Below are 26,967 nucleotides of genomic sequence, written 5' to 3'. Positions count from 1 at the left end.
GGGGAGGGATTGGGGTCAGAATGGGGGGGGCTGCAATTGTATGGGGAATATAAAAATAAAATTTATTATTAAAAAAAAAAAGAAGAGTAAGGGGGAGAGCCTACGACCTCCTTGATTTCATCTTCCTATCAAAACTAAAATCAGGGTTTCCCTACTGAGATCCTCACATTGGTTTTATTTCTCTAGAGAATTCTTTTTCCAAGTTCTTTTTTCTGGACAACCATATCCCATGGAATTTAATCAACAAGTTTGAATTAAATCATATATATTTTTTTAAAAAATGTTCTCGTGTACTTATAATCCTATATGGCCATGTTGGAAGAGACAACCTATGAAGATACGTGATGTCCTCTTTGCAAAAAATTATTCATAAAGGAAGAGTCACAGAAATTCAAATTTCTAAGACACAATATATTTTTAAAATCTGATCTTTAGTAATCCAGAAATTATTGATATATTTTAGACATTCACTCTAGAGATATAAGCTGTCCAAAGTCTTTTTCATCAAAAGCAAAAATTCAGCTAACATACCAGAAAATTTCCCTCTGCTTCTTACGTGAGGGGATTAAGTCTATTTAGAATTAGTGTAGCAACAGTTTGTTCTTTGGTGATAACAGCATTATTTCAACTACTTTTATTTTCTCTGACATAAGATGTTGATGAGTTTGACAAGAAATAACTCTCGTGGGGAAGAATTAAATTTTCTGTTGCTAAGGAGATAGCAACCACATCTCAGATGGCAGAGAACATTTAGAAACTCAGTAAATGCTTCCCAAGCATAGCTTTTGACAGTTTTGAGGATTACATCCTCCAGAGCAGATTTTACAGTGGATCAGCAACACTCTCAAACTCTTTACACTGGCCTTCAAAGCAAAGACTTGAAGAAAACAAGGAATGCAGCAACTGAGAAGAGTTCTAACATCTGTTTCCAAAAATGAGCAGGATCAAAAATATGATTCAATCTCAGGTTTCCAGAAGCTACAAGACCTGAAAGAGAGGCTAATCATAACTGTGTGTTAAAATATGTGGTGTGTTGAGAATTGAAGGACTTCCAGTATTCCTTGTCATTTAATATTTCCAGAACGAGTGAGGATTTGCTATACGGGGCTTCCCATTTTAAACAATCCCCTTGGATTTGATCATCTGGTTTTTATAGTGTTTCCCAACCATCAATATTTCTCTCCTGGAATGTACTGGTTGGCTCCCCCCAACCCACCCCATGACATCCATGGGAAGAGGTCTATCTCTCCTTTCTTGGGTTCCTTTCAGCTTTGTTTCCCTATGCTCAGCTCCTGTCTAGAAAAGAGCAAATTCAAGCAATTAACCCCATTTTATAAATGACAAAATAAGCTTGAAAAGGGTAAGTCATTTTTCTAGTGATTTTCTTATTTTTCCCTTTGTAACTGCAGATAATTTTTAAATAATCAACATACTGAATCCACAGATAATATGTCTTCCCACTGGAGCAATATTAGCCTCAAGCAAATGAAAACTGACTCCTAGGAAGCTTCTGTTTTGCACCTATTATGCATTATTGATGGAGACTAAGAGTAGAAAATTTAGAAATACGTTTTCACTCTGTTTAATTTGTAGAAAGCATTTCTAAAACATCAGTTTTCAAACTGTTTAGTGTCAGGGCTCATTTACACTCATATATTGAAAGCCCAAAAGAGCTTAGGTTTGTATTAGTAATATCCATCAATATTTGCCATGTTAGAAATTAATAGTGTGGCCTTTAAAAATATTTACAAATCTATTGTAGAATAACAATAGTATATACGTTACAGATAGTAACATAATAGTAAACATTTTATAAAAATGACTATTTTTTAAAAAATAGTGAGAATATATCACATTTTCTTAAAATCTAATGTCCAGTTTAATAGAACACAGTTGGATTTTCACATCTGCTTTTGCATCCGCTGTTATGATGTGTCATTTTGAAGTGAATGAAGAAAATACAGCCTCACTCAAATACACAATTAGAAAAAGAACCTCATGCACTCTGAAAAAGGGGTGTGGAACATTCCAATAGTCCTGAGGATGCAACTTGAAAACAGCTGCCCTGAGGCAGACAACCTGAAATGGTTTTTAAACTTTAGGTATACAAATGTTACTTCATGTAACAAAATAAAAACGTTTTCTGTACCTGTGGTTCTGACTACCCATTTAAAATCCTTGCTTTTGGAGCAAATTGCTTTATTGACAGGAAAATTAGAGGGCTCTATATTGTCCATGTTGTAGTGTTAATTGTGTAATTCTTGCTCTTTTAGTAAAATGCCTGTTGAGAGTAGCATGGTCACAACATATGCTTTCCAGTTCATTAACGCTCACAAAAATGGAAGCAACTTTGTTGCATCCTCTTGAAGAGAAATTGAAGAGGAGAAAAGTGTACAGAAATACAACAACTGGCAGGAGAAAGAAATACAATCTTACATTGAGTTAATGTACTTGTTAGGGAAAGTGGGTTTGGGAATATACTAAAATATTGTAGTAGGTTGTTGCTGCAATATGAATATTCCCAATCCTCATAATATGATAATTTCTTGTTTATAATGTTATTTTTGCTAGATATGTCATTCCTAAGCATTTTCTAGTTGATTTGCAGTGAGGAAAAAAATCAAAATACGGACATATGCTTTAAAAAATGAGCATTAAAGGCCTGAATTCATGTACCTTAATTTCATGCAAGACTTTCCATTTTCCCTCAGACATTAAAATCACTTTCTGTCAAGAAATAGAAAAATACCGGATGGTCTCACTCATAGCAGGAATCTAGAAAACTTAAATAAGGGACCAGGAAAATGACTAACTATAAGAAAGTGAAAATCAAAATCAACAAAAAAACTATGAACCAGAGACACTCTATGGAGGGTGTGGGGCGGGGAGGGGAGGGATTGGGGTCAAAATAAGGGGGTTGCAATTCTATGGGGAATATAAATATAAAATTTATTTTAAAAAATCACTTTCTGTCTTGATTCATCAAACATTTTACATATGTACATCATTTTAAAATGTAGGCTTTGAAAAGATGAAAAATACATTAGTCTTTCTTCTTTTTTACAATAAAATATTACTAAGAAGAGTAACACCATAATACAAACAGCTTTATTTATACATGTGATGATATATACACATAAAACTTGGTCTTATTAATCCACCTGCAAAACACTAAGCTTTTATTTACCAAGGACCACACGAAGTGCTGATTGAGGTGTTATTCAAAGTGAAAACAAAGATAAAGAAAGCCGAGCTTCTTTTCACCCATTGAACCCGATGTTAAATATACCACTTGACTTCAAAATCCATCTTGATGGCCCCATGTTCTAGAAAGACATATCAGAGGTTTTCTCAGTGAACTTTCTAAAGGAAATAATTTTTTCTATATATTGGCACAAAAGAATAGATGTGCTGTGAAACCACACAAACCTGGGAAATCTCACAGTTCTTGTGTCCTCACAGACTCACAGAGCAACAACGGGGTTTACTTACAAAGCAGAAATAAGGAAATTGGGAGAAAGGAGAGGGCTACTAAGACCACAGATGGTCATGTGTCCTACTCCAGATAAAGTCCAGTGGTCCAAAGCGAAAGCTGCTCATAGGAGATGCTCTTCCTTTGATGAGATTTGGGAGCTGCTTTCACGTTGATAAGCTGTGGACAAGAGTCCAACTTTCTGGCAGCTGGAGGTAATCATGGGTGGCACTGCTGAGGCTGTATTGCAGCAGCCAGTGGCACCTATCCAGAGGTCTAGCTGACAGCACCAGAGGCTACAGCAATCGGAAGAGATGCTGGTTGTACCAGAGGATCAGAAGCGGTGGGCAGCCCTTAGAGTTGGCGGGGCATAGGTTAGCAGTGCCAGTCAGCGCTGGTCAAAAGGCAGAAATATGGAGAATGGAGCAGCATTAGACAGCAGAGGAGGTGCCAGAGGATCAGGCACCATTGCACAGGCCAGTGGCAGCAACCATCAGATGCTATGAAAGCAGAGCCAGAGGCAGGAAGTGTACTCAGGCAGTCAGGCAGCAGCAACTGAAGAGTCAAAGCAACAGGTTGGAGAAGGCAGGAACAGAAAATCTTGACAATCTGAAGCAAAGGTCTTGATGAGTCAGGGAGGTCTGAGTGTGAATCTACTGCCCCAGTTCATGTCCCTTTCAGGGTGCCCAGATCTCATACCTGACTGATTCATTTTCAAAACTGATACCATTTCAACAACTTGATTGGAGCCATTGCAAGCTCAAACCTGACTGGCACGTTTTCAAAACTGCTCTGGTTTCCAAACCCAAATCCCAGAGGTGCGTGAAAACCTGCCCTGTGCTGACATTGGCTGCCAAACCCAGCTGGTACCTGACATGGTGGTGGGCACTGAGGCCCCACAGCAGAACAGGGCACACCCTGCTGCACCCCCAGTGCAGGAGCTATGGGACTCCTGTTTCAACTGTTTCAGTAGAAAAGGCATTAATTATGTATACTAGTATCACATACATTAAAATTATTACTTTTTTTTATCAATATTGTAATTAAGCTTTATTAATTTTTTATTTAAGGCAAACAACTATTCCTGATAAAGCATTTATTATTCATCTATGGTACACTTGGGTAATCTGAAAACTAGACAAATCGAGTACATGGAATCAAGGCAAATACTTGAAATGTCAAGCGCACCTGTGTGCTCGCCCACTGGCCAATACAGCCACGTGTCCTTGGTTCCCCAGACTTCTGCCCAGGAATCCCTGCTCTGAGCTACTGGAAGACACTTTATTCCACCCATACTTCCTTACCAGTAACAAAAGTTGGGGCAGGATGTGGAAATACTTTCCTTGGAGTCATGATATAACCTAGAACAAAGCTTAACATTAAAATATACTGCCAAATTTGGTATGTTCTCAAATTGTTTTCTGAATATTTTTACACAGATTTCAGATGGAAACGTTGAATCCTGGCCCACCTGTTTGAAAACAAGACTACTTTGCAAGCGCATGTGGGGCATTGGCCAGCTTTCTCGAAGGCTGAATTAGAACAAATCCTATGATTCTCAGGCCTTTATAACAGCCACTAAAATGAAGGGAGCCCCTTTATTTTCAGGTTTAATTCCTGTTAAACAAAGGATCAGCAATTATGGCAAATCAGTTATCAATAGGGTCATTACTTACCAGTAACCTATGGATAATATAATAAACTTTAAATCCTGTGAGGTCACAATGTGGACATCCATTTAATTACATTTCGTTAAGGATATGGTGAGGACTAATATGTGTAAAAGCATTAAGCAGGTGCTTTCATAAGAGCTATTATTGTTTACAAATCAAAAATATTTGATTTGAGCTATGGATATGATCCAGTGGTACTTGTATAAACACTGATGTGAAAGAAGGAAATATTTTGCCTCAGCGGCAACTCATTTAAGTCTTGAGTTTTTATGTCTAGTGTGGAACTCTAAACCCACTGGGATCCAGTAAGGACTAATTAAAGCAAGACAAAAAATATTGCTTTCCCTTTCAATAAAGACAAGCTTTCTAAGATTTTCTGCATTCTTCTCATTGGTCACATCTCTTACATTTAAATACATTTCATATTTTACCTTTATTCAGGCCTCTATTTCACCAAGGTCTCATTACTGTCTGGAATGGACAACATGAAAAGAAGTAACTGACCAGTTCTCATTATATCCTCATCATTCTGAAATCTTAATCAAATTCCATCTCTCTTATTTAGGGATAATGACTCATTTTTATGGATTCTTAATGCCACTGTGTATAAAAGTGCATATATATTAAGTATTTGGCTTTAATAACCTTTCTATAGTTTAATAGCATTTCTCAACAAGCCATTAATTTAACATTAGGCACATTATCCTATGGGGACATTTCATTTCCCAATATAGTGTTATTCTAAGATGCTCTAGATGTTTCAGAGTCTTAAATCTATGCAGAAATTTTAAATCTAATCACAGTTAATATGGAAATAGTCTTCTAGATGTGACCAGCTCTTAAATTTAGTTTGAATGCCTGTCTAAGTTAAGTAACCTTTCTTTGGTTAGTTTTCAATTTTTAATTTTTAATAAAAATCACTTATACTTACTGTATTTATGCAATTGACACTGAATTTGGTAAATTATAATTTCATTACTATGCCCATAACTTTTCTACCAATTTCATTCAATAGCATACAAATATACATACAACTATATCTACACACAACAATAAAGTAAAAATGAGGAAAAGGGAAATGATTTCTATGTTTCTTTTGTATCTGAGTTTATTTCTTCCTAATTTAAAGTCATAGCTTCTACTCATCCCTATAGCAATTATGTGTTCTTTTATATTACTCATGAACAAGTACATGGACTTTGAATATAAGCCATCATTAGATATGAAGAGTAAAGTGATGTTCTTTAAGATAGCCTAGACTTCTTAAACACCCAGGTTCTGAACTAATATTACAGTAATACTCAAATTTAATGCATGAGGTACTTATTCTAATATAAACTATACATCACTGACATCTCAATAAAAAGTTCTATATTTACTGAAGCATCCTTTCCATGTTATACCAGTTTGAAAATGTGAGATGTTCTGGTAACCAATTGCAATGGAATTGGAGTAATTGCTTCTTGTGCCCCTCAAACTAAGCTGAACAGGGGGGTGCCTGCCTTTTGCCAGCTCAAGTTGGCACTTTCCTGAGGTAAAGATATCTACTGTTATACTCTGAGGAGGTCAGGGTCAGCACACTTTGGTCTTTGATCAGCAAGATTTGCTGCATGTCTGGAGGAAAAAAAGGCTAAATATTATAGCTTCGTGCATGAATTTGTCCTTTATTTAGCCATTGAAATCAATAACCCAAAGAGCTACAGAACACCCAAAATAAAATGTGGTTTTGGAAGAGATTAGGAGTCCAAGTAGAGCTGAATGTTAAATGTTAACAGCATTAAACAAAAAATCAGTGAACAGTAAGAATGTTTGCCATTTTGTATTCTGCAACGTTTATAGATACTGCCATTGCTTTAAGTGGCTTTAATAATAGTGAATAAATGAAAACCTGTACAAAAGCTATTTTTAAATGCCATAGAGATGAGTAAAGTTGTTGAAAGTCATATTTGCAACAACTCTTGGACAAATTTTCCATGGTCTCATGGGGCAGCTTAAGAACAGGATGTAGATGTTTATATTTCTAGTTAGATTTTTTTTTTTTGGTGGAATTAAAAGAAGAATTTAGATTCAAGGTATTTTTATACTGATAGCCATGAAATATTGGGAGATAAAAATGCTTTTATAAAAGGCTATAATCATGTTTTTTTTCATCCCTATAATTATTGGTAATTCTGTCATCAAAATGGTTGATAAAATTTCAAGTTTAGTAAAGTACCAGAGCTCTATGCTGATCTCTGTGGGTTTGGAGAAGGGACATTTGGTTGGTGCCCAAAGAATAAAGTGAGATGTTGAGTGAAAATTGTAAAAAGTGACCAAGTGTGTTTTCAAAACAAACATTTAATTTAGCCCACATGCAATCTAAAATACAATAATAGAACAAAGAAGGGGAGAAGCTAAGATGTAATGAGATCTACTAGTGATATAATCACAATCAAATGTTTGCAAATTCAAGGTCATTGGTTGAGAAACGCTGTGACATGTCAAGCTTTACAAAGAAGAAGAGTGAAGGAAGACCTGTCATTTAGCTAGTTACAGAGGTGATATTCAAAAGGTGGAATATGGGCGATCTTGAGTAATTTTCTTTGTTCCCAGAAAGAAACAAGCTTAACTCTCACTAATTTATTATTATATCAAAAATCCAGCCAACTTACTTTGCAGTGCATACTCGTTCTTATATCTTTAGTCTTTCAACATTTTCAGGCCCTAATTGCTCCTATGCAAAAGGAAAACACAATGCTAGAAGCCATTCAAATGAAAAAAAGAAGTATGTTCATTGATTAAAAGGAAAAATGGCATATACTAAATGATCTCTATCATACTTAGTGATATTTATGAATGCCAGAATCAAACAATTTTAAAACATTTTGTACCCAAAAGCAGCAAAAAAAAACAAAACCGCAACAGCAACAACAACAACAACAAAAAAAAAAACAGCAAGTAGAGGGGGCGGAGCAACATGGCGGCGAGGAGACGCTGCGAGTAAGATCTCCCATTAAAAAAAGTTAATAAGGAGGAAAAGCGGCAGGTCCCAGTGAGAACTGGGACACGGAAGATAAACGGGTGACTCCAGCAAACTACCCGAAGAAGAAAGTGGCCATAAAAGAGGACCAGAAGGGAGGGAAGCGCAGAACCCTGCTCCCCTCCCCCGCCCACAAAGTCGGCACTCTCCGACCGGCAGAGAGGAGGGAAACAACAAACCAAAACGGCCAACCAGAAAAACGGACGCAGCAAGTGGGACTGTGAGTGGAAAGGAACTATTTCAGTCACCACACCCCGTGAACGGGAGCTGTGGAGAACCCTGCAGGATCCGCCGCGGAGGTGAGCTCCAGGCGCATTAAAGAGAGCCCCGCCCCCCAGGAGGAGACCAGCACCAGCACACAGCCCCGGCCGCCCAGTAAGCTTGCGCAGAAAGCGGCGCGCTGAAAAAGCAGATGCGGATCCGGATCGGATCGCAGCTGCCCAGGTCCCCGCACCTGCGACCTAGGCTTGCGGGGAGACCGCGGAGGCCCTCCCTGAGTGAGCAGGAACAAGGCGCCCAGGCAGGGAAGCGGGATTCAAAAGGCGCCATTCCCGCGCCACTGATCTGGGCTACAGCCCGCGTCCTGGAACTGAGGGCTTTGGAACTGAGACCCGGGACACGAAATTAGGGGCGTGGGTTCCCCACGACGGTGGGGCACAAGGCAGACACAGCACCCCAAAGCCGTTGAGGTGTACCCTACCATCCCCGCTCTGCTCCCTGTCCCACGGGGTGGAAAATCAGCTCCCCAAGGGCTCTAGGAGAGATCTCTGGCGCCACCTAGCGACTTGAAGCCAGCACAGGCTCCTGAAGGAGCTAGTGGCCAGCTGGGGAGTTAGCCCACACAGGGCCCCTTCCGAACAAGTAGTCTGAGCCCACAGGGAGAGCGAGCACCCACAGCCGGGGCAGACCAGGCGCGCAGAAGAGTGTGCCTGAGACCAGACGCACAGGGAGTGTGTCCCACATCACCATTTTAGAACAGGGACATTTATTCAGTAAAGACTACCTGCAGAAGGCTTCCTCAGGAGCCAGAGGTGAGCGGGGGAAGTTCGCCCACGCCAGACCCCCTCTGGCCTGCAGTCCAAGCCCAGAGGGGAGCAGGAACCCACCGCCGGGGCAGACCAGGCGCACAGGGGAGTGTGTCCCCACATCGGCATTATAGAACAGGGACCTTTCTCCAGTAAAGACTGCTTGAAACTGACAGATGACTCCTGGAGGAACCAGGGGGGAACAGAGAAGCCCACCCAAGATGCCGGCCAGTCCCAACAACACAGTGTCCCAACGCATACGGCAAATTAGAAAACAGACAGTAGGGAGGAGAAGAACCACACGCAACCTAGCAACTCTCCAGAGAAAAAGCACACCACAAAAAGAAAACCAGCCCCCAGATTGCAACGACAATAACTTGGAAGAATTTCTGAGCCTTCCAGAAAGAGAATTTAAAATTGCCGTGATTAAAACCTGACAGAAGTCATAAAGGAAAACAATGATAAGGGAAAAATAATCAACGATCAGAAGAATGCAATTGAGTCCCTAGAGAGGGAAAACAATGGTCAGAAGAAAGAAATTGAGTCCATAAAGAGGGAAGTAAAAGAAATGCAGGAGATCAAAGAATTAATGGAAGAACTAAAGAATTCTGGGAAAAGCAATGAAAGCAGAATAGATGAAATGGAAGAACGAATAAGTAATCTTGAAGACACAGAAATAAAAAGAACCAAAACAGAAAAGGAAAGAGAAGTACGAAGGAAAAAGAACGAGGAAAGACTTCGGGAACTATCTGACTCCATGAGGAAAGGAAATATAAGAGTTATAGGAATACCAGAAGGAGAGGAGAGAGATGTAGGAACAGAGAAAATATTCAAAGAGATAATTGAAGAGAACTTCCCAAATGTGAAGAAGGAGCTGAAAATTGATATACAAGAAGCAAGAAGAACACCAAACTTCCACGACGAAAGGAAAAATACAGCAAGACACATAATAGTAAAGCTCCCAAGAATCCAGGACAAGGAAAAAATAATGAAGCTGGCAAGAGGGAAGAAACAGATAACATTCAAAGGAAAACCAATCAGGCTGACATCAGACTTCTCCGAAGAAACACTACGGGCAAGGAGAGAGTGGAGGGACATAGTCAACAGACTCCAAGAAAACAGATGCCAACCAAGAATACTCTATCCCGCAAAGCTCTCCTTCCTCTTTGAAGAAAGAATATGGACCTTCCCAGACAAACAGAAACTCCGGAATTTCATTGCAACTAAACCCCCACTCCAAAAAATACTACAAGGAGTCCTAAAGCCAGAACCTCAGAGGGATGAATAACAATGAAAGAAGGCCAAAAAAAAAAAAAGTTATTAAAAGAATAAATAAATAAAATCAAAGGAAAGACAAACACAATGGCAAATACAGATGTTAACATATCAATATTAACTCTAAATGTAAATGGACTAAACTCTTCAATAAAAAGACACAGACTTGCAGCCTGGATTAAGAAACAAAACCCAACCTTTTGCTGTCTCCAGGAAACACATTTAGCTACAAAAGATAAAAATAGGCTCAAAGTTAAAGGATGGAAAACAATCCTACAAGCAAATGGAGCAAAAATGAAAGCAGGAACAGCTATACTTATATCAGATAAAACAGATTTCAAACTCAAAAAGATAAAAAGAGACCCCAATGGTCACTACACTATGATCAAGGGGACAATACTTCAAGAAGAAATAACACTCATTAACATATACTCACCAAACGAAGGAGCACCAAAATATATCAGACAACTGTTGTCCTTTCTGAAAACAGACATCAGAGAAAACACATATGTAGTGGGAGACTTCAACACACCACTATCAACAATGGATAGATCAACAAGACAAAAAATAAGTAAAGAAACCAAAGCTCTAAATAAGGACCTAGAGCAATTGGGCTTAACAGACATCTATAGAACACTAAACCCCAAAAAATCGGAGTACACATTTTTCTCAAGCACACACGGATCATTCTCCAGGATCGATCACATACTGGGGCACAAGACAAACATCAACAGATACACCAAGATTGAAATCATATCAACCATCTTTTCTGACCATGAAGGCATCAAACTAGAAATAAACCATAAAAAGAAGGCAAGGAACTTTCCTACCTCATGGAGATTAAAAACCACACTACTGGAAGACCATTGGACTAATGAGGAGATCAAAGAAGAAATTAAAAAATTTTTTGAATTGAATGACAAGGAGGACACCAATATCCTAAATGTATGGGATGCAGCAAAAGCAGTAATAAGAGGAAAATATATAGCAATAGAAGCTCACATCAAGAAACAAGAAAGAATGCAAAGAAACAACCTAATCTCGAAGCTCAAAGATCTAGAAAAAGAACAACAAAAAACCCCAAAACCAGTAGAAGAAAAGAAATAATAAAAACCAAAGCAGAAATAAATGAAATTGAAACTAAAAAAACAATCCAAAAGATCAATGAAACCAAGAGCTGGTTCTTTGAAAAAATCAATAAAATAGACAAACCCCTAGCCAGGCTCACAAAGGAAAAGAGGGAGAAAGCACAAATAAACAGGATCATCAATGAAAGAGGAGAAATCACAACGGACACAGCAGAAATCAAAAGAATAATCAGTAACTACTATGAACAGTTATATGGAAACAAGTTTAACAATCTAGAGGAGATGGACAAATTCCTACAACTCTACAATCACCCAAAGCTAGATAAAGAAGAAATAGAACACCTAAACAGACCAATTACAAGCAGCGAAATTGAAATGGTAATCAAAAACCTCCCCAAAAACAAAAGCCCAGAACCTGATGGATTTACAAATGAATTCTACCAAACATTCAGAGACGAAATAGTGCCTATCCTTCACAAACTCTTCCAAAAAATTGAGAAGGAAGGGACAATACCAAACACGTTTTATGAAGCCAACAATACACTAATACCAAAACCGAACAAGGACAACACAAAAAAGGAAAACTACAGGCCAATCTCCCTAATGAACACTGATGCAAAAATCCTCAATAAAATTTTAGCTATCAGAATCCAACAATGTATCCATAAGATAATTCACCACGACCAAGTAGGATTCATTCCAGGGACACAAGGATGGTTTAACATCCGAAAATCAATCAACGTTATCCAACACATCAACAAAAAGAAATATAAAAACCATATGATAATATCAATAGATGCTGAGAAAGCTTTCGACAAAGTGCAACACCCATTCATGATAAAAGCCCTTGAAATTCTTGGGATACAAGGAACATACCTCAACATCATAAAGGCCATCTATGACAAGCCAACAGCCAGTATCATTCTCAATGGTGAAAAGCTGAAAGCAATTCCATTAAGATCTGGAACAAGACAAGGATGTCCACTCTCACCACTGCTTTTCAATATAATACTGGAAGTCCTAGCCAGGGCAATAAGACAAGAGAAAGACATCCAAGGAATCCAAATAGGAAAAGAAGAAGTCAAACTATCACTATTTGCAGATGATATGATAATATACATAGAGAACCCCAAAAACTCCACAGAAAAACTAATTTAACTCATCAATCAGTTCAGTAAAGTGGCAGGATACAAAATCAACACGCAAAAGTCAGTAGCCTTCCTATACACAAACAATAAATCTGAAGAAGAAGAAATCAAAAAAACCATCCCTTTTGTTATTGAAACAAAAAAAATCAAATATTTGGGAATAAATCTAACAAAAGAGGTAAAGGACCTATACAAAGAAAACTATAAAACACTGTTAAAAGAAATAGAAGAAGACACAAAGAAATGGAGAGACATCCCCTGCTCATGGATTGGAAGAATAAACATTATTAAAATGGCCATCCTTCCAAAAGCAATATACAGATTCAATGCTATTCCAATCAAAATTTCAATGTCATTCTTCAAAGAAATAGAACAATTATTGATGAAATTCATATGGAATCACAAAAAACCCCGAATAGCCAAAGCTCTCCTGAAAAAAAAAGAAGGGAATGGAGGCATCACACTCCCAGACTTCAAACTCTACTACAAAGCCATAATCATCAAAACTGCATGGTATTGGAACAAGAACAGACATACAGACCAATGGAATCGAATAGAAAATCCAGAAATAAACCCACAGATTTATGCTCAACTAATCTTTGACAAAGGAGCAAAGAATATGCATTGGAGCAAAGAAAGTTTGTTCAATAAATGGTGCTGGGAAAACTGGGTCGCTACATGCAAAAGAATGAAGCTTGACCACGACCTCACACCATACACAAAAATCAACTCAAAATGGATTAAAGAACTAGACATAAGACCTGAAACCATAAAATATATAGAAGGAAATATAGGCGAAACACTACGTGATTTGCACATCAAAGACATCTTTACAGACACATCACCCAAAGCAGTGATAGTGACGGCAAAGATAAACAGCTGGGACTACATCAAATTAAAGAGCTTTTGCACAGCAAAAGAGACAATAACAAAAACAAAGAGAAACCCCACCAACTGGGAGAACATTTTTGCACCCAACACTAATGATAAAGGACTGATCACAAAAATCTGCAAAGAGCTGATGAGACTCAACAACAACAAAGAAAATAATCCAGTCAAAAAATGGGCAGAAGAGCTAAAAAGAAACTTCTCTGAAGAGGAAATGCAAATGGCCAACAGGCGTATGAAAAAATGTTCAACATCACTTGCCATCAGGGAAATGCAAATCAAAGCTACCATGAGATACCATCTTACACCAGTGAGAATGGCACATATTAAAAAAACTAGCAACAACAAATGTTGGCGAGGGTGTGGAGAAAAAGGAACTCTTCTGCACTGTTGGTGGGAGTGCAAACTGGTCCAACCACTGTGGAGAGCTGTGTGGAGATTTCTGGACCTACTAAACATAGAGCTTCCATATGATCCAGCAATTCCACTCCTAGGTATTTACCCAAAGGACACAGAAACATCAATTCCAAAGAACACCTGCACCCCTATGTTTATAGCAGCACTGTTTACAATAGCTAAGCTTTGGAAACAACCCAAATGCCCAAAAATAGATGACTGGATCAAGAAGATGTGGTACATATATACCATGGAATATTACTCAGCATTCAAAAAAGATAAACACATGCAATTTGCAGCAACATGGATGGCGCTGGAAGGGATCATGCTCAGCGAAATAAGCCAAAAAGAAAAAGAAAAATACCGGATGGTCTCACTCATAGCAGGAATCTAGAAAACTTAAATAAGGGACCAGGAAAATGAATAACTATAAGAAAGTGAAAATCAAAATCAACAAAAATCTATGAACCAGAGACACTTTTAGGGGGACGGGGGCGGGAGGGGAGGGATTGGGGTCAGAATGGGGGGCTGCAATTGTATGGGGAATATAACAATAAAATTTATATAAAAAAAAATTAAAAAAAAAAGAATACTAAAAAAAAAAAACAGCAAGTAGCACACATGGTTTAGGAAAGAAATTGATGCCCAAATAAGGTAACAAACTACTCATTGACACCTCTTTTTTGTCTATCTAGTGTGTATTTATAGCAGTCAATTCAGGGAGCCTGAAAACTTTTGTGAAGTAAACTTTAGCCCTGAATTTTCATCTCTGGGACTCAATAGAGGAATACCACCAGCTTCTTCCATGCAACCATATGCACCAGCTCTTCAAAACTGCAGATGCTGATTCAGAGAACATCTTCTATTTCTCCTTTGTTTCCTTCAGGGAATGAATGAAAGTCCAACGACTTGGAACACTCCTCCATTGGAATACCCTCCCCCTGCTGCCCGTTACTTTCCTTGGTCTCCTCGTGGATCGAGTGTGGCAGGCAGTCCTGCTCCGAGTTACTCCAGACGTAGCCGGGCAGAGTCACATGGCTGTCGGGCTGGTGGCTGGCAGTCTTGGTCGCCTTGCTGGAGATGAGCACCACGCTGGTGCTATGGGTCACGGTGGTGAGCACTGAGCCGTACCTGTGGCCGCCGCACGGGGGTGCATTTTTCCAGTCAATGGAGAGATTCAATCGACTCCACAACTTCTTCATCTCAGACTGAACCTAAGTCAAAAGAACCAGAATGTGGATCAGAAACTGACAGGGAGACCCTGCAGCCTAGTTAGACAATGTTTGCCCTGGTTTCAATGATAGTCCTAAGTACTGAGGCTCAGCTTGGTTGCCGGGAACTAACTCTATATATACTCTCTCAAAGGTGTTATTACTGGAGATGAGCAGACTGAGATTTGGAAATAAAGGGGCTTGTCAGGTTAGTATTTTAGTAGAAGTTAAAATGCAATCAATAGAAATATCTGATTGTGCAAGAGGAAAAAGAGGACTCCGCTGGAAGGAGAAAGAGATAAATAGTGCCATTGTGGATGAGAAGTGGCTGGAAGACACTCAACTTGAAATGTAACCACCAGGCTATCTGTGTGCAGACACACTGAAGCAGTAAAGGCAGGAAAGGACTGTGGAGTGAGAAGCAAGCACTGCAAATGCATCCCTAATTGGGGGGGGGGGCGGGAGCGGGAGGGAGCTCTTATTTCCAGTCTACTGCTATTGCCACTTTCCCTAAGGGGGCTTCTTTGCAAGCTCAAGGGGAAGCAGCAGAAACCTGTTAAGCTGATGCCACCCAAGGAACAGTAGAGTTATTTCGTTCCAGCCAACTCTTCAATGAACTGACATTGTCCCATTACCCTTTTATGGTTTAAAACATGTCCAAATGTTCAAGTGGAAGGGGGATATGGGGTTAGTGGAATGGGTGGAGGGGATCAGTTGGATGGTGGTAGGTGGCAATTAGAGCTTTGGTGGTGGACATGTGTGGTGTATACAGATGTTGAGGTATGAAGCTGTATATCTGAAATGGATACAGTATGGTAAATCAATGTTACCTCAATTTTTTTTAATGTATGCTGATAGATTTGTCCCAGGGAAACTTATATTTAAGCTCCTTTTAGAACTTGAAATTGAATATACATTTAAGCATTCGCTGGAATACAAAGTCCACTGTATTAACAACCTCCATTATCAACCTGCACGCCAACCAGTATTTTTTTTTTTTAATAGAGGCATGCTTTTTATTTATTTATTTATTATAGTTGTTTTGTTTGTTTTGTTTATACATGCACTGGGTACAGTCAGAAGCGCGGGAGGGTGAGAGAATTCACCAGAGCCAGAGTGGGGAGCAGAGCAGGCAGAAGGACTGAAGTACACTGCTGAGGGGAGCAGCGGGTGGCAGGAGAGGTCTGCGCACCATGTGGGATCCTCCTCCGGGGCCGGGGAGCAGCCGGGGATCGAACCGGCGCCGCAGAGGCCGCGGGCAGCTTCGCAACCCAGCGCTCAACCGCTGCGCCACCGGGGAGGCCCCAACCAGTATTTTGATATCAGGGTTTGCACCAGGATTGACATTGAAAAGGGTGAGAGGAAGAAGACCTTTGCTTATTTACATTAATTAATCTTGCTTTGTCAAAATTACTTGTGATTAAAATACCTCCCTTCACCTTGCCCATTCTGCCATATAACTCCTGATGATTCTAAAGAGATTAAGATCACATCATGAGGGCCATTTACTAGCTTATTCAGAGCTAGACCTGCTGTAAGTCTGAGGTTCCTTCAAACCCACCTCTCCATTGCAGTAGCAGTAGATGATAGACACAAAGAAACCCTGGGGAACGACAACAAAAATTGTTAGTGGCTTGACAAAGCATGAAGATCACAACACTAAAGTCTCTTGTGTCAAGTGAAGATGTACAAGTTGAAAACTTATGTGAAAATATTCCAGATATCCTCTCTTGCTGTTTCTAAATCCATAAGTTTATATTAACAATTGTCTGAGATCTATCCTGATGTCAGTTTAACCAAACAAGTAACTCTAAAATATATAAAGAATGATTTCTATTATATTAGATTCATTTATGTTGCCAGTCAAAGATCAAGGAATATCTCCTAGTTGGTAAGTGATATTTATACACAGTGAATGTTGGAAACTCTACACATAGAATATTATACAGTGAAAACACAAAGAAATTTTTTCTTCATTCAAAAATATTGCAAGCTGCTCAGCATGACAGGGATATAAGATGTAAACAATTCAGACAAGGTCCCTGTTCTCTTGGAGATTACAGTCTGGAAGAAAAGACAGATGGATAAATATAAACAAAAGCCACAAGAAAAAAATGTCAGAAAATAAGGTGTATGCTGGTAATATACGTGAAGTAAAAGAAAATAAAAGAGGAAATAGACTAGATGGGAAATTCAATGAAGACTCTGAAAAGGTGGTATTTAAGCCAGTCTGAGTGACAAGAAGCCAGTCATCTAAGCAATAGCAGGGGAAGCATTCCAAGCATGGGAATAGCAAGTACAAAGCCCTGGAGCAGCAGTGAGCAGCATGATGTGAGGCCAGAAGCAGGTGGGACCCCTGCCCTGTAGGGTTTTATACTGAGGGTGACAGGAAGCCTCTGGATACTTTTAGCAGAGAAGTGAAATGATTATATCTGTTTTTATGATTCTTCAGACTATGTATAGAGACTAGATTTAAGGTGACAGGAGATGACAGCAAATGAGTAAACAGTAAGGAGAATAAGGGGGTGTCCACACTAACCTATGTGAGGGATGATGGTTATTGCACTTTCAGACAAGAAAAGTGTACAAGCAGTTCTTCCCTTTTTTTGTATACCTTTCCCTTTGTTTCATCTTCTTGCCTTCTCCTTTTTTTGCTTTCATTTATTTTTCTAAGTGTGTGGGTGCATGCACAGGCACACAGCCCTTCTCGGCAGGTGTTACATTACAACAATATGCACTCCTGTCCCCCACATAGGAAATTGTCTGTGAGAAATAGCTCCTCCTGTGGTCAGAAGTTACCTGGCCTTGCTGGATGGAAAAGCACAGGCACCTGAGCAGACTGCTTCTTCGTGGCTATTGGAAGCCAGAGAGGACAGAGAAAGAGGTAGCAAAGAAGGAAAAAGGAAAAATACAAGAACCACAAAATTCTAGCAGCTGCTACCTACCTGAAAAGAATTGAAAAAGAGCTCACAGTGCATCCGGATTTCCCATCCAAGCCCAGAGAAGGAGTGGGGCAGGCACACAAACACAATATAATGCACCCCAAAGACCAGCACCAACACCAGTGTTGATTTGGCAAGTTTCCTGAAAGAGAAGAGCAAGCCTTTCACCAATCCACTTAGAGAGCATTTTGAGAGCTATTATGCTGCAAATTGCATGAGTTTATCTTTTTTGATTGCTGAATAATATTCCATTGTGTATATGTACCACATCTTCCAGATCCAGTCACCTATTTTTGAGCATTTGGGTTGTTTCCATAGTTTAGCTATTATCCAGTCACCTATTTTTGAGCATTTGGGTTGTTTCCATAGTTTAGCTATTGTAAACAGTGCTGCTATAAACATAGGGGTGCAGGAGCTGGAAGGGCTCATGCTCAGCAAAATAAGCCAGAAAGAAAAAGAAAAATACCAGATAGTCTCACTCATAGCAGGAATTTAGAAAATCTGAATAAGGGACCAGGAAAAAGACTAATTATAACAAAGAAAAAATCAAAATCAAAAAGCAACAATAATCTAGAAACACACTACGGGTGGCAGAGGAGGGATTAGGGTCAAAATAAGGGGGGTAGGAATTGTATGGGGAATATAACCAAAATGAAGATGCATACTTTGTGAAAAAAATGAAAAATGATGTAAGAATTATATAAAATTAAATTAAATTAAATTAAAAAGATATTTTGCTGGGAAAAAATTAAACTTAGCAGAGCTAACAGGGGCTCTTACTGAACTCTTTGGATCCCACAGTTTCTCTAAATCAATCTCTCTCTCTCTCTCTCTCTCCCTCTACTTCTCCCTCTTCCCCTCTCCTTTTTCTCCCCCTTCCTCCCTTCCATCCACCCTTCCTTCATACTTTCTTTCTATTTAACTGAGGTAATATTGGGGCACCCCATCAGGTATCACCACCTTAGTGCATCCACCACTGACTCGCCCACACTCCACCACCATGGACCACTGTGCTCCCCTCCCCCTTTGTCCCCGCCTCCCCACCTGCAAATTTCTTTTCTTTGCTTCCACTTCCTATCATTTTTATACTAAATCAGATAGCTTGTTCTCACTTCCCATGAATATTTTCCCCTAAATCTCTAGTCTCACTTCTACTCTCTTGCTTAAAGGACACATTTTTTCAAAAAATTGTGATATGCCCTTTTTTGCCCCTGACCTAAGTCTTCTTTAACATCTTTGTTTGAGGCTTAAAGAAGCATCAGTTAACAGCTGGCTGATCCCCTGATAATGATCCTGATAATCATCAACACTCACTTTGCCCTTTTCTTCAGGAAAAACTGAATAATGGACATCCCTCAATCAGTACATTTGTAAGTTCTAACAAATTTATATTTGGAAGGTGCAATTTGATTAAAAAATGGAAACAGGGGCCTCCCCGGTGGCGCAGCAGTTGAGTGCTGGGTTGCAAAGCTGCCCGCAGCTTCTGCAGCGCTGGTTCGATTCCTGGCTGCTCCCCGGCCGCAGGGGGAGGGTCCCACATGGCGCGCAGACCTCTCCTGCCGCCCGCTGCTCCCCTCAGCAGTGTACTTCAGTCCTTCTGCCTGCTCTGCTCCCCGCTCTGGCTCTGGTGAATTCTCTCGCCCTCCCGCGCTTCTGACTGTGCCCAGTGCTTGTATAAATAAATAAATGAATGAATCTTTGGGGAAATAAAATAAAATAAAATGAAAATAAAAAATGGAAACAATACAGAAAATCCATTTTATTCATTTTTTTTCAATTATGACATATTTTAAGAATGTAGATAAAATTGTCTTCCACAATCATCAGCATGACCCCTTATGGTAGATCACAAAGTTTATGGGAAAATCCCAATCTGCTGAGGACAAATTAAAAAAATGCTTATGCACATTCTGAAGGTTTTGACTACTATATATTTCAAATATGTGTATATATATGTTTTTCCAATAAATCATGCAATTTAAACAACAATATACATTTATACATTTAATCTTAGAGACATTTCAGATAATTGATATCTAATATTTACTCTAAATAGTAATCACCAAAATAGTTTATCATATGGCTAGCTGTTCTGAAATTACCTGTATTGCTTTCTTGTGTCATGTCCAACTGCATTGGTCTCCCAAATTTTGGTAGCCAAAACCCTAACTGTATTCAGAAACAGAATAAAATTCAGCTGAAAGAGAAGGTAATATTACAAAGAATTAGTTAATCATTAAGATGTTTACAAAAATTTACATAAATTAAATGTCTTTGTAATCAAAGAATAAATGTTACACATTCCATAAATATTAATGAGAGAATCTGAGGTAAAATATTAGAAAGATAGTAATCCTTGATTTTGTCTCATGAGAACACAAAGATATAAAATATTTCAACAGTACTAAAAACTAAAAATATCAGAGGATGATCTGCCAGAATACACAGGGAATTCCCAAACAAAATTTAAATGAACTTCTATGGCGGACTAGAAAGATAAAAGGTAATCATTATTATATAAATGTAACCAAGTGCTTTTTTTGAAATTAATTCCCAGTTTCTGTCTCTATTTTAGGAAGAAAAATATAGTGTTGGTGTATGACATGAAAAATATTGAATGAAGTATGTAAGAAATTTTTCAAAGGCAAGTAAGATTTTGTGTAAGAAAAAGCCCTTAGAATGTAAACTGGTGCAGTCACTTTAGAAAACAGTGTAGAGAGTCCTCAAAAAATTAAGAAAGAAAGACTATATAACCCATCTATTTCACTTCTGGATATATACCCAAAGAATATGAAAACACTAATTTAAAAAGATGTATGTACCCTAGGTCATTCAGTATTATTTACAATAGCCAAGATTTGGAAAGAATCTAAATACCCATAGACAGAATAGTAGATAAAGAAGATTTTGGTACATATATACAATGAAATACTATTCACCTAAAAAACAAAATGAAATCTTGCCATTTGCAACAACATGGTTGGAATTCGTGGGGATTACACTAGGTTGAAATAAGTCAAATTGAGAAAGACAAAAACCATATGATTTCACACATATGTGAAATATAAAGAAACAAAACAAAATAACAAAGGCAAAAATACCAAACTCTTACATACAGAGAACAGATTGGTAGTTGCCAGAAAAGGGGGTTCACTGGATGGTAGGTGAAACAGGTAAAGGGGATTAGTTACATGGTGGTAGAAGAAAACTAAAATGTTGATGGCTATCATGATGTAGTATATATAGATATTATGTTATACACCTAAAACCCATATAATGCTATAAACCAACGTTACTTCAACAAAAAATGTTGGGGAAAGGATGGGGGGGAGGGGAGGAGAGCGAGGGAGAAAGGCCCTTAGCATAGGCAATTATATTGAATTTGAAATATGATAGATGTGGGTACCACTGGAGACAAGTTCTGGCTTTAATGGGGGTTGGGAGGGAAGATCAAGAAAAGGCATAAGCCTTTGTATGTCTGAGGGGCTCAAGAATCAGCAAAGTGACCCACAATAAAGAAAAAGAAAAGGTCTCCAGGTCTGGGATCACAGGAGTAAAAGCCTGAACCCCTTAGGGTTCTTCATTCAGGGACCCAATCTGGGTTCCATTTGCAGTCAGGAAATGGTAGTGTTTAGGATCAATGCAAATAGGTATTGCTAAAGGTGAGCTTGTGTCAACGTCATAGCAACAACTTGAGAGAATCTATCAAGTGCTTCGAAATTCACCTTGTTACATAAAATAGATTCCTTTATTGTTCTCATCTTTTAACTCTTTGTGGAAAGTGCCACATAAACGCCTTAGGCATTGCTTCATAATGAATCTACTCTCGGTTCTTCTCTCAGTAATTTCTCTGTTCTGCTCATGCCCTCCTTCCTCCTCCGTCTGACCTATGACAAGGTGATCAGGATGTTAAAGGGGAAATATAAAGAGTAAAAGGGGGCAGAGAACTTCTAGGAGCTTCCAACTGCTTAAAAATATAAGTATTTGTAAACATTTAGAAACCCCAGAGTTGTCCCAGAGCTGGCTGATGAAGGGGAAGTTATGTGTTTTCTGCTTGGGACTCGGTGTCCGCCATGACTAAGGGTCTGATTCCCGTCCCAGACTCTCACATAATTCTTGCTGTAATGTAAGGCTTTCCTAAACCTTTGTAGAACAAAGTGACACACAAACCTTCTGTAGGTTGTAGCAGCAGTTAAATTATTATCCTTAAAAAAAAAAAAAAAACCCTATACAGGCTTTTAACTCACCCCTATAGCTGCTAAGATGGGGGCTTGATAAATCCATTTGATGTCTCCAGCACTAAGTTCCCAGCATCTTAGACAAGAAAAACAACTTCCATGAATAAATTGGCAAAAGAAACAGGCAGTGAAACAAAGCAGCATTTTAAGTTTTATGAAAAACTCCAGCCCCAAGCTTTTAAGAAACAAATACACCCCCCTAAAAAAATTCTCATAAAATGCCCAAACCAGTGGGAAAAAAATGTATAATTGGTCTTAGTATCCATAATATCAGATAACATTTGAGGATAAGCCCAGAATTATGAATATTAGTGAATACATTTTATAGTAACGTGAAACAAAACAATTATTTCCAGAACCACACAAAAAAATTATACTCTTCTAAATGTGGTATGATGGATACCTTATTTTTATTAACTCTGGAATGAATCATAATAATTAAAACTTGTTGATAAAGAAAAAGTCCTGTCACTGCCATAAATTACAGCAATCTATTTTATGACTTCAGTTCTAGTATACTGACAATAATGCAAATCATTTCTTTTTGCAAATCATTCTTATCCACAGAAATGTGATAAAAATTTGACAATAATGCAAATGTTTTTTGTTGATAGAAATGCAACAGAATACAGACAGCAAATGATTCTTATTCATAGAAATGAAAATTAGGTGTGTTTGGTGGACTATTACTGGTTAGTACCCCATAAATATTGACCAGTTTTTGCATGTATTTTTAAATTTCTTTTAATGTTCATTTTACTAAATATAAACATGGAATTCATTTATTTATTCTTTGAACCAGTTATAACATTTTACTAGTTTCTTCATCAATTAATGAGCTAAAAAATCTTTGACAGGCAATCATTTTGTATTTGCATAAGACTCATAAATCGTATCCTTAACTTTAAAAAAATAGTCTTCAGTACCACAATAAACACATTATATAATTTACCTGTTTGTTGTATATTTTCTACTTCCTTCCCATCCCTAAAGAATTTAAGTTCTACATGGGCAGTAATATTGTTCTTTCTCAAAAAGATTCAGAGAAAATCAGATTTCTAATTTTAAAAGGCCAGATCAGAAAAAATTATATCTCCATTCTTCCTTGACTAAGGAGTTTATCTGTCTTTGAGATGCTCCAGGTCTGCCCCCTTCACCTGCCTTTGGACATGGCACTAAACATAAATCAGATTACACTCACATTATTTACATTAATTCAATTGTTTTAGAGCACAATTTAATGTCAGATGTAGTTTTCAAAATATATGAGTTATGGATTCTTTGCCTCAAAAACAATAAATGTATTTCTTAATTTTTCAGTGAAAGGACTTATGACTATGGTAATGGTCTATGACTTCACTTATGATTATTAAGAAAGAAAGCATGATAATTAATTATCTAATTTGTATAAAATATATTATAAATATGTTTGCTTTCTTTCTTCATTCAGGGCTTGGAATAGCTGTTGAATGGATGAATGAGTCAAAACCAAAATTTTCCTCCAGGCCAACTGAAAGATTTTGAAGAATGTAAACTTATCTCTCTGGATCTCATTTTCATTCCTCTCAAAAATGAAGGCACTGGACCAGAAAATACCTTAGGCCCCACCAAATCTAAATTATACAGTTACACATCTCAGGACATCATTCTTATAGCATTATATAGAATCACTTTACTGACACAACAACTTCTTCCCAAAGTAATCAAGTAGCAGACATGGCAAGTCTTCCAGCATCACATAGAAACACAGCAATAATGATAGCCATGTAGATAACACTAGCCCTCAACTGCTAACAAATTCTGAGCATAGAGATAAAGCCAAGTAAAAATGCAAAGCCAATAAGTTCTAGAACTGAGAGAAGGTAATAAATGAGGAGATCAGAAGCCAGTAGTAGGAAAGCAGACCTAAAAATGATCTGTGGAATTCAGAATTTGGAGAACAGTGAAAGTTTCCTTATAGAGTGCAGGTGTTCCCCAAAGTGCTTTTTTTTTTTTTAATTTCATAGCACTCAAAATGATGTCTGAAGAAAATAACTAGCAGGTCAAGCAAACGTGTAGGCTCAAGTTAAAGAAAGGCTCCCAGGAGCTAACAAAGGGGAACTGGTGTCATGAAATACACACAATCTGTGCATAATACAGTGTGTTCTCTTAACATAAAATAAAACCCCTGCAACTCCCTGAGACAGCAAGTTATGTGGCTTTGGCACAGACCATAAAAGGGGCTGGGGGTGGGAACAGGGTAATGTGGTCCTTACACCTGCTTGCATCATACCCTGAGTGTGTTAACTTACCCAACTCTTTCCTCTTGCTTCTTATGTTTGAAATTCATTTTATAAACCATGGAGTTCAAGCACCATATTCTGATGCATGAGATTTTCTGTTCTATGACCTGTGGGATGGCGACTATCTTGCCAGATAGAGCTTTTTTTAAGTGACATTACATCAAGGTAATTTCCCATATGACATCCCTAAAAGGCAGTGTCATTGAGAACAGCAGCAACGGTGAAAATACACAGGAAATCTGAACCATGAAAAAAAATCTTGGGCTCTCTCTCTACCTCTGCTTTCTCACTCACCTTGCGTCAGCCAGAGTTGCGCGTGCCACAGCCCAGCCTGTAACAAACACTGCTGGGAACCCTGCAATCAGAAAAGGATTCAGAGGCCATCTTTCTTTTAAGGTAAAGGGATTTTTTTTCCCTATACTAACCACGCACAAATATATACTAAAAAAGTTGAGAAAGAAAAACAGACATGAAGAATGTTGATATGTAAATATAAGAAAAGTCCATTTAATTTTCATTGTGTCCATTGGAGAAATGTACCAGGTAAACTCATGTTATTTGTTGCCCAAAGTCTGAAGATGCAGGTTGGCCTGATTTCCATTTGAGGGATGGAAGCTCAGGCCATATTTGAGGGGACTGAAGCTTGTGGGGCCAGAAGGAGCAATGGCTGTTACATTCCACTGTGACTCTTGCACACCAACAGCCAACATGCTCTCAAAAAGGAGTGAAGCAACAAGAGGACTCATGTGGATGTACGGGGGAGCTATCATTTTTAAAAAATAGAACATTTTTTGTTTTAAAGTAAAGGCAGAGTGAGGCTATACTGCAACTTATAAAATCTGGAAATTTTGATCAATTTTGGTTTGATCTTTTTTGTTCATATTGACTTAAGACAGACATACTTGCATGCATTTACATGTTAGCAAAGGTTAGCCACTGTGTTAGTTTGATAGTTTAAATGTAATATTTGTCCTTCTTAAATGTTAAACACCTGTGATCTTCCAATAGCCAATCTATTACACTAACATTCCGCTAGTCCTTGGTCCCCAGTAAAGGCTAACTGTTCAGATCATGCGATAGTTAATAGGCTGTGAAATTACTCACACATAAAAATCACAGACCATAACTTTTATGAAACATTACAATTGAAGACCAAAGGACTTAACAGATAACTTTTCATTATGTGGATTTATGAAAGAGACTTAAGAAAAGGGAAGAGAAATCACAATGAAAGCACTACAGAGGTTAGAAAATACCTAACAAAGGAGGAAAAAACATTTTAGAACTTTTTTATTAAATACAATATTAAATTCTGTACCTTTAAAAAATACATTTTTAATATATTCTTTCTTAGCAAAAAATGAATAAGATTCAGATGCTTGAAACTTCAGGGAAAAAATTGAAAATAAAATGATATCCGGCAATAATTTCTTTGGTCTCCTTATTGATCGTCTAACTGAATTTAACCTAAACCTGACAGTGTGACTATTTAATTATTATATTCTGATTTTATTTAATGTTTGTATATAACTTCTTTAAATTTGTTTGAATTCTACATTCCAGGAAATTCTTGTCAAAATAGATCAACCCAATTCTGGTTATTTCATAGCTTCAGTTTGCATATTGTATTCATTTATCTCTCTCTTTCTACCTATCCATCCACCCAAACATACATCAATTAAACATCAACTAAATATCTATTTATCTATCAAGGGTTGTTCTACTCTCAGAAGATAAAAAAAAAAAAAAGGAACAGCTAAAAAATATCCATGTTTTCCTGAAATATATTCTGGTGAGGGAAGCAAAATTAATTGAAAAACTTCAGTTATCAATTAGCACTACGAAGAAAACACAAATTTACTAGAAATGGAGAGAATCCGGCTCCTTCTGGCAGGACAGTTCAGAGAGGTCTGGCATAGAGCCCTTTGCTCTTGTGCTGTCTCGGCCATCTTTAAAGAGTGTCTGTTTGCCTTTGATAAAAATGTTCACATTTTCTCATTTACAGATCTTTATCTTCTGCTTCCTTTATAATCTCCTGATCAGACAATTTCCTGAATGATGTTCTACACACATTGATTAATGGCACTTGAGTTGAAATTATGTTTTTGATGATAATTGTAACAAATACATCAGTCACCATGTCTTACTGAAATTGCTTTTCTCATTCTCTTGGAAAGATGACAAGACTAACATAGATTCAACTGTGGAAGAATGAAGAATAGAAATATTTTGGGGGATTCTTTAAGGATTGTTGATCACCAATCATAGTATTATTACTATGATTGTATTTAATTGAGAACTCACAAGGAC

The 26,967-nt window shown here is 38.0% G+C and overlaps 1 protein-coding gene across 1 annotated transcript in view; it reads right to left on the bottom strand.

The window, feature by feature from the left end:
- Positions 1-14,832: 14,832 nt before the first annotated feature.
- Positions 14,833-26,967, bottom strand: part of PTH2R (parathyroid hormone 2 receptor) — a gene marked incomplete at both ends in the record, with an annotated part of 50,733 nt that continues 38,598 nt past the window's right edge. The window contains 6 exons of the mRNA XM_084259605.1: positions 14,833-15,198; positions 16,757-16,798; positions 18,141-18,279; positions 20,240-20,334; positions 22,385-22,451; positions 24,952-25,012. Coding sequence (XP_084115731.1) covers positions 14,833-15,198; positions 16,757-16,798; positions 18,141-18,279; positions 20,240-20,334; positions 22,385-22,451; positions 24,952-25,012 — 770 coding nt within the window. The remainder of the gene's footprint in view (positions 15,199-16,756; positions 16,799-18,140; positions 18,280-20,239; positions 20,335-22,384; positions 22,452-24,951; positions 25,013-26,967) is intronic.

The sequence above is a fragment of the Talpa europaea genome (genome assembly GCF_964194135.1).
Source record: "Talpa europaea genome assembly, chromosome: 1".
Lineage (NCBI taxonomy): Eukaryota > Metazoa > Chordata > Mammalia > Eulipotyphla > Talpidae > Talpa > Talpa europaea.
The sequence above is the reverse complement of the archived record's forward strand: the minus strand, read 5'-3'. Positions and strand labels throughout refer to the sequence as shown.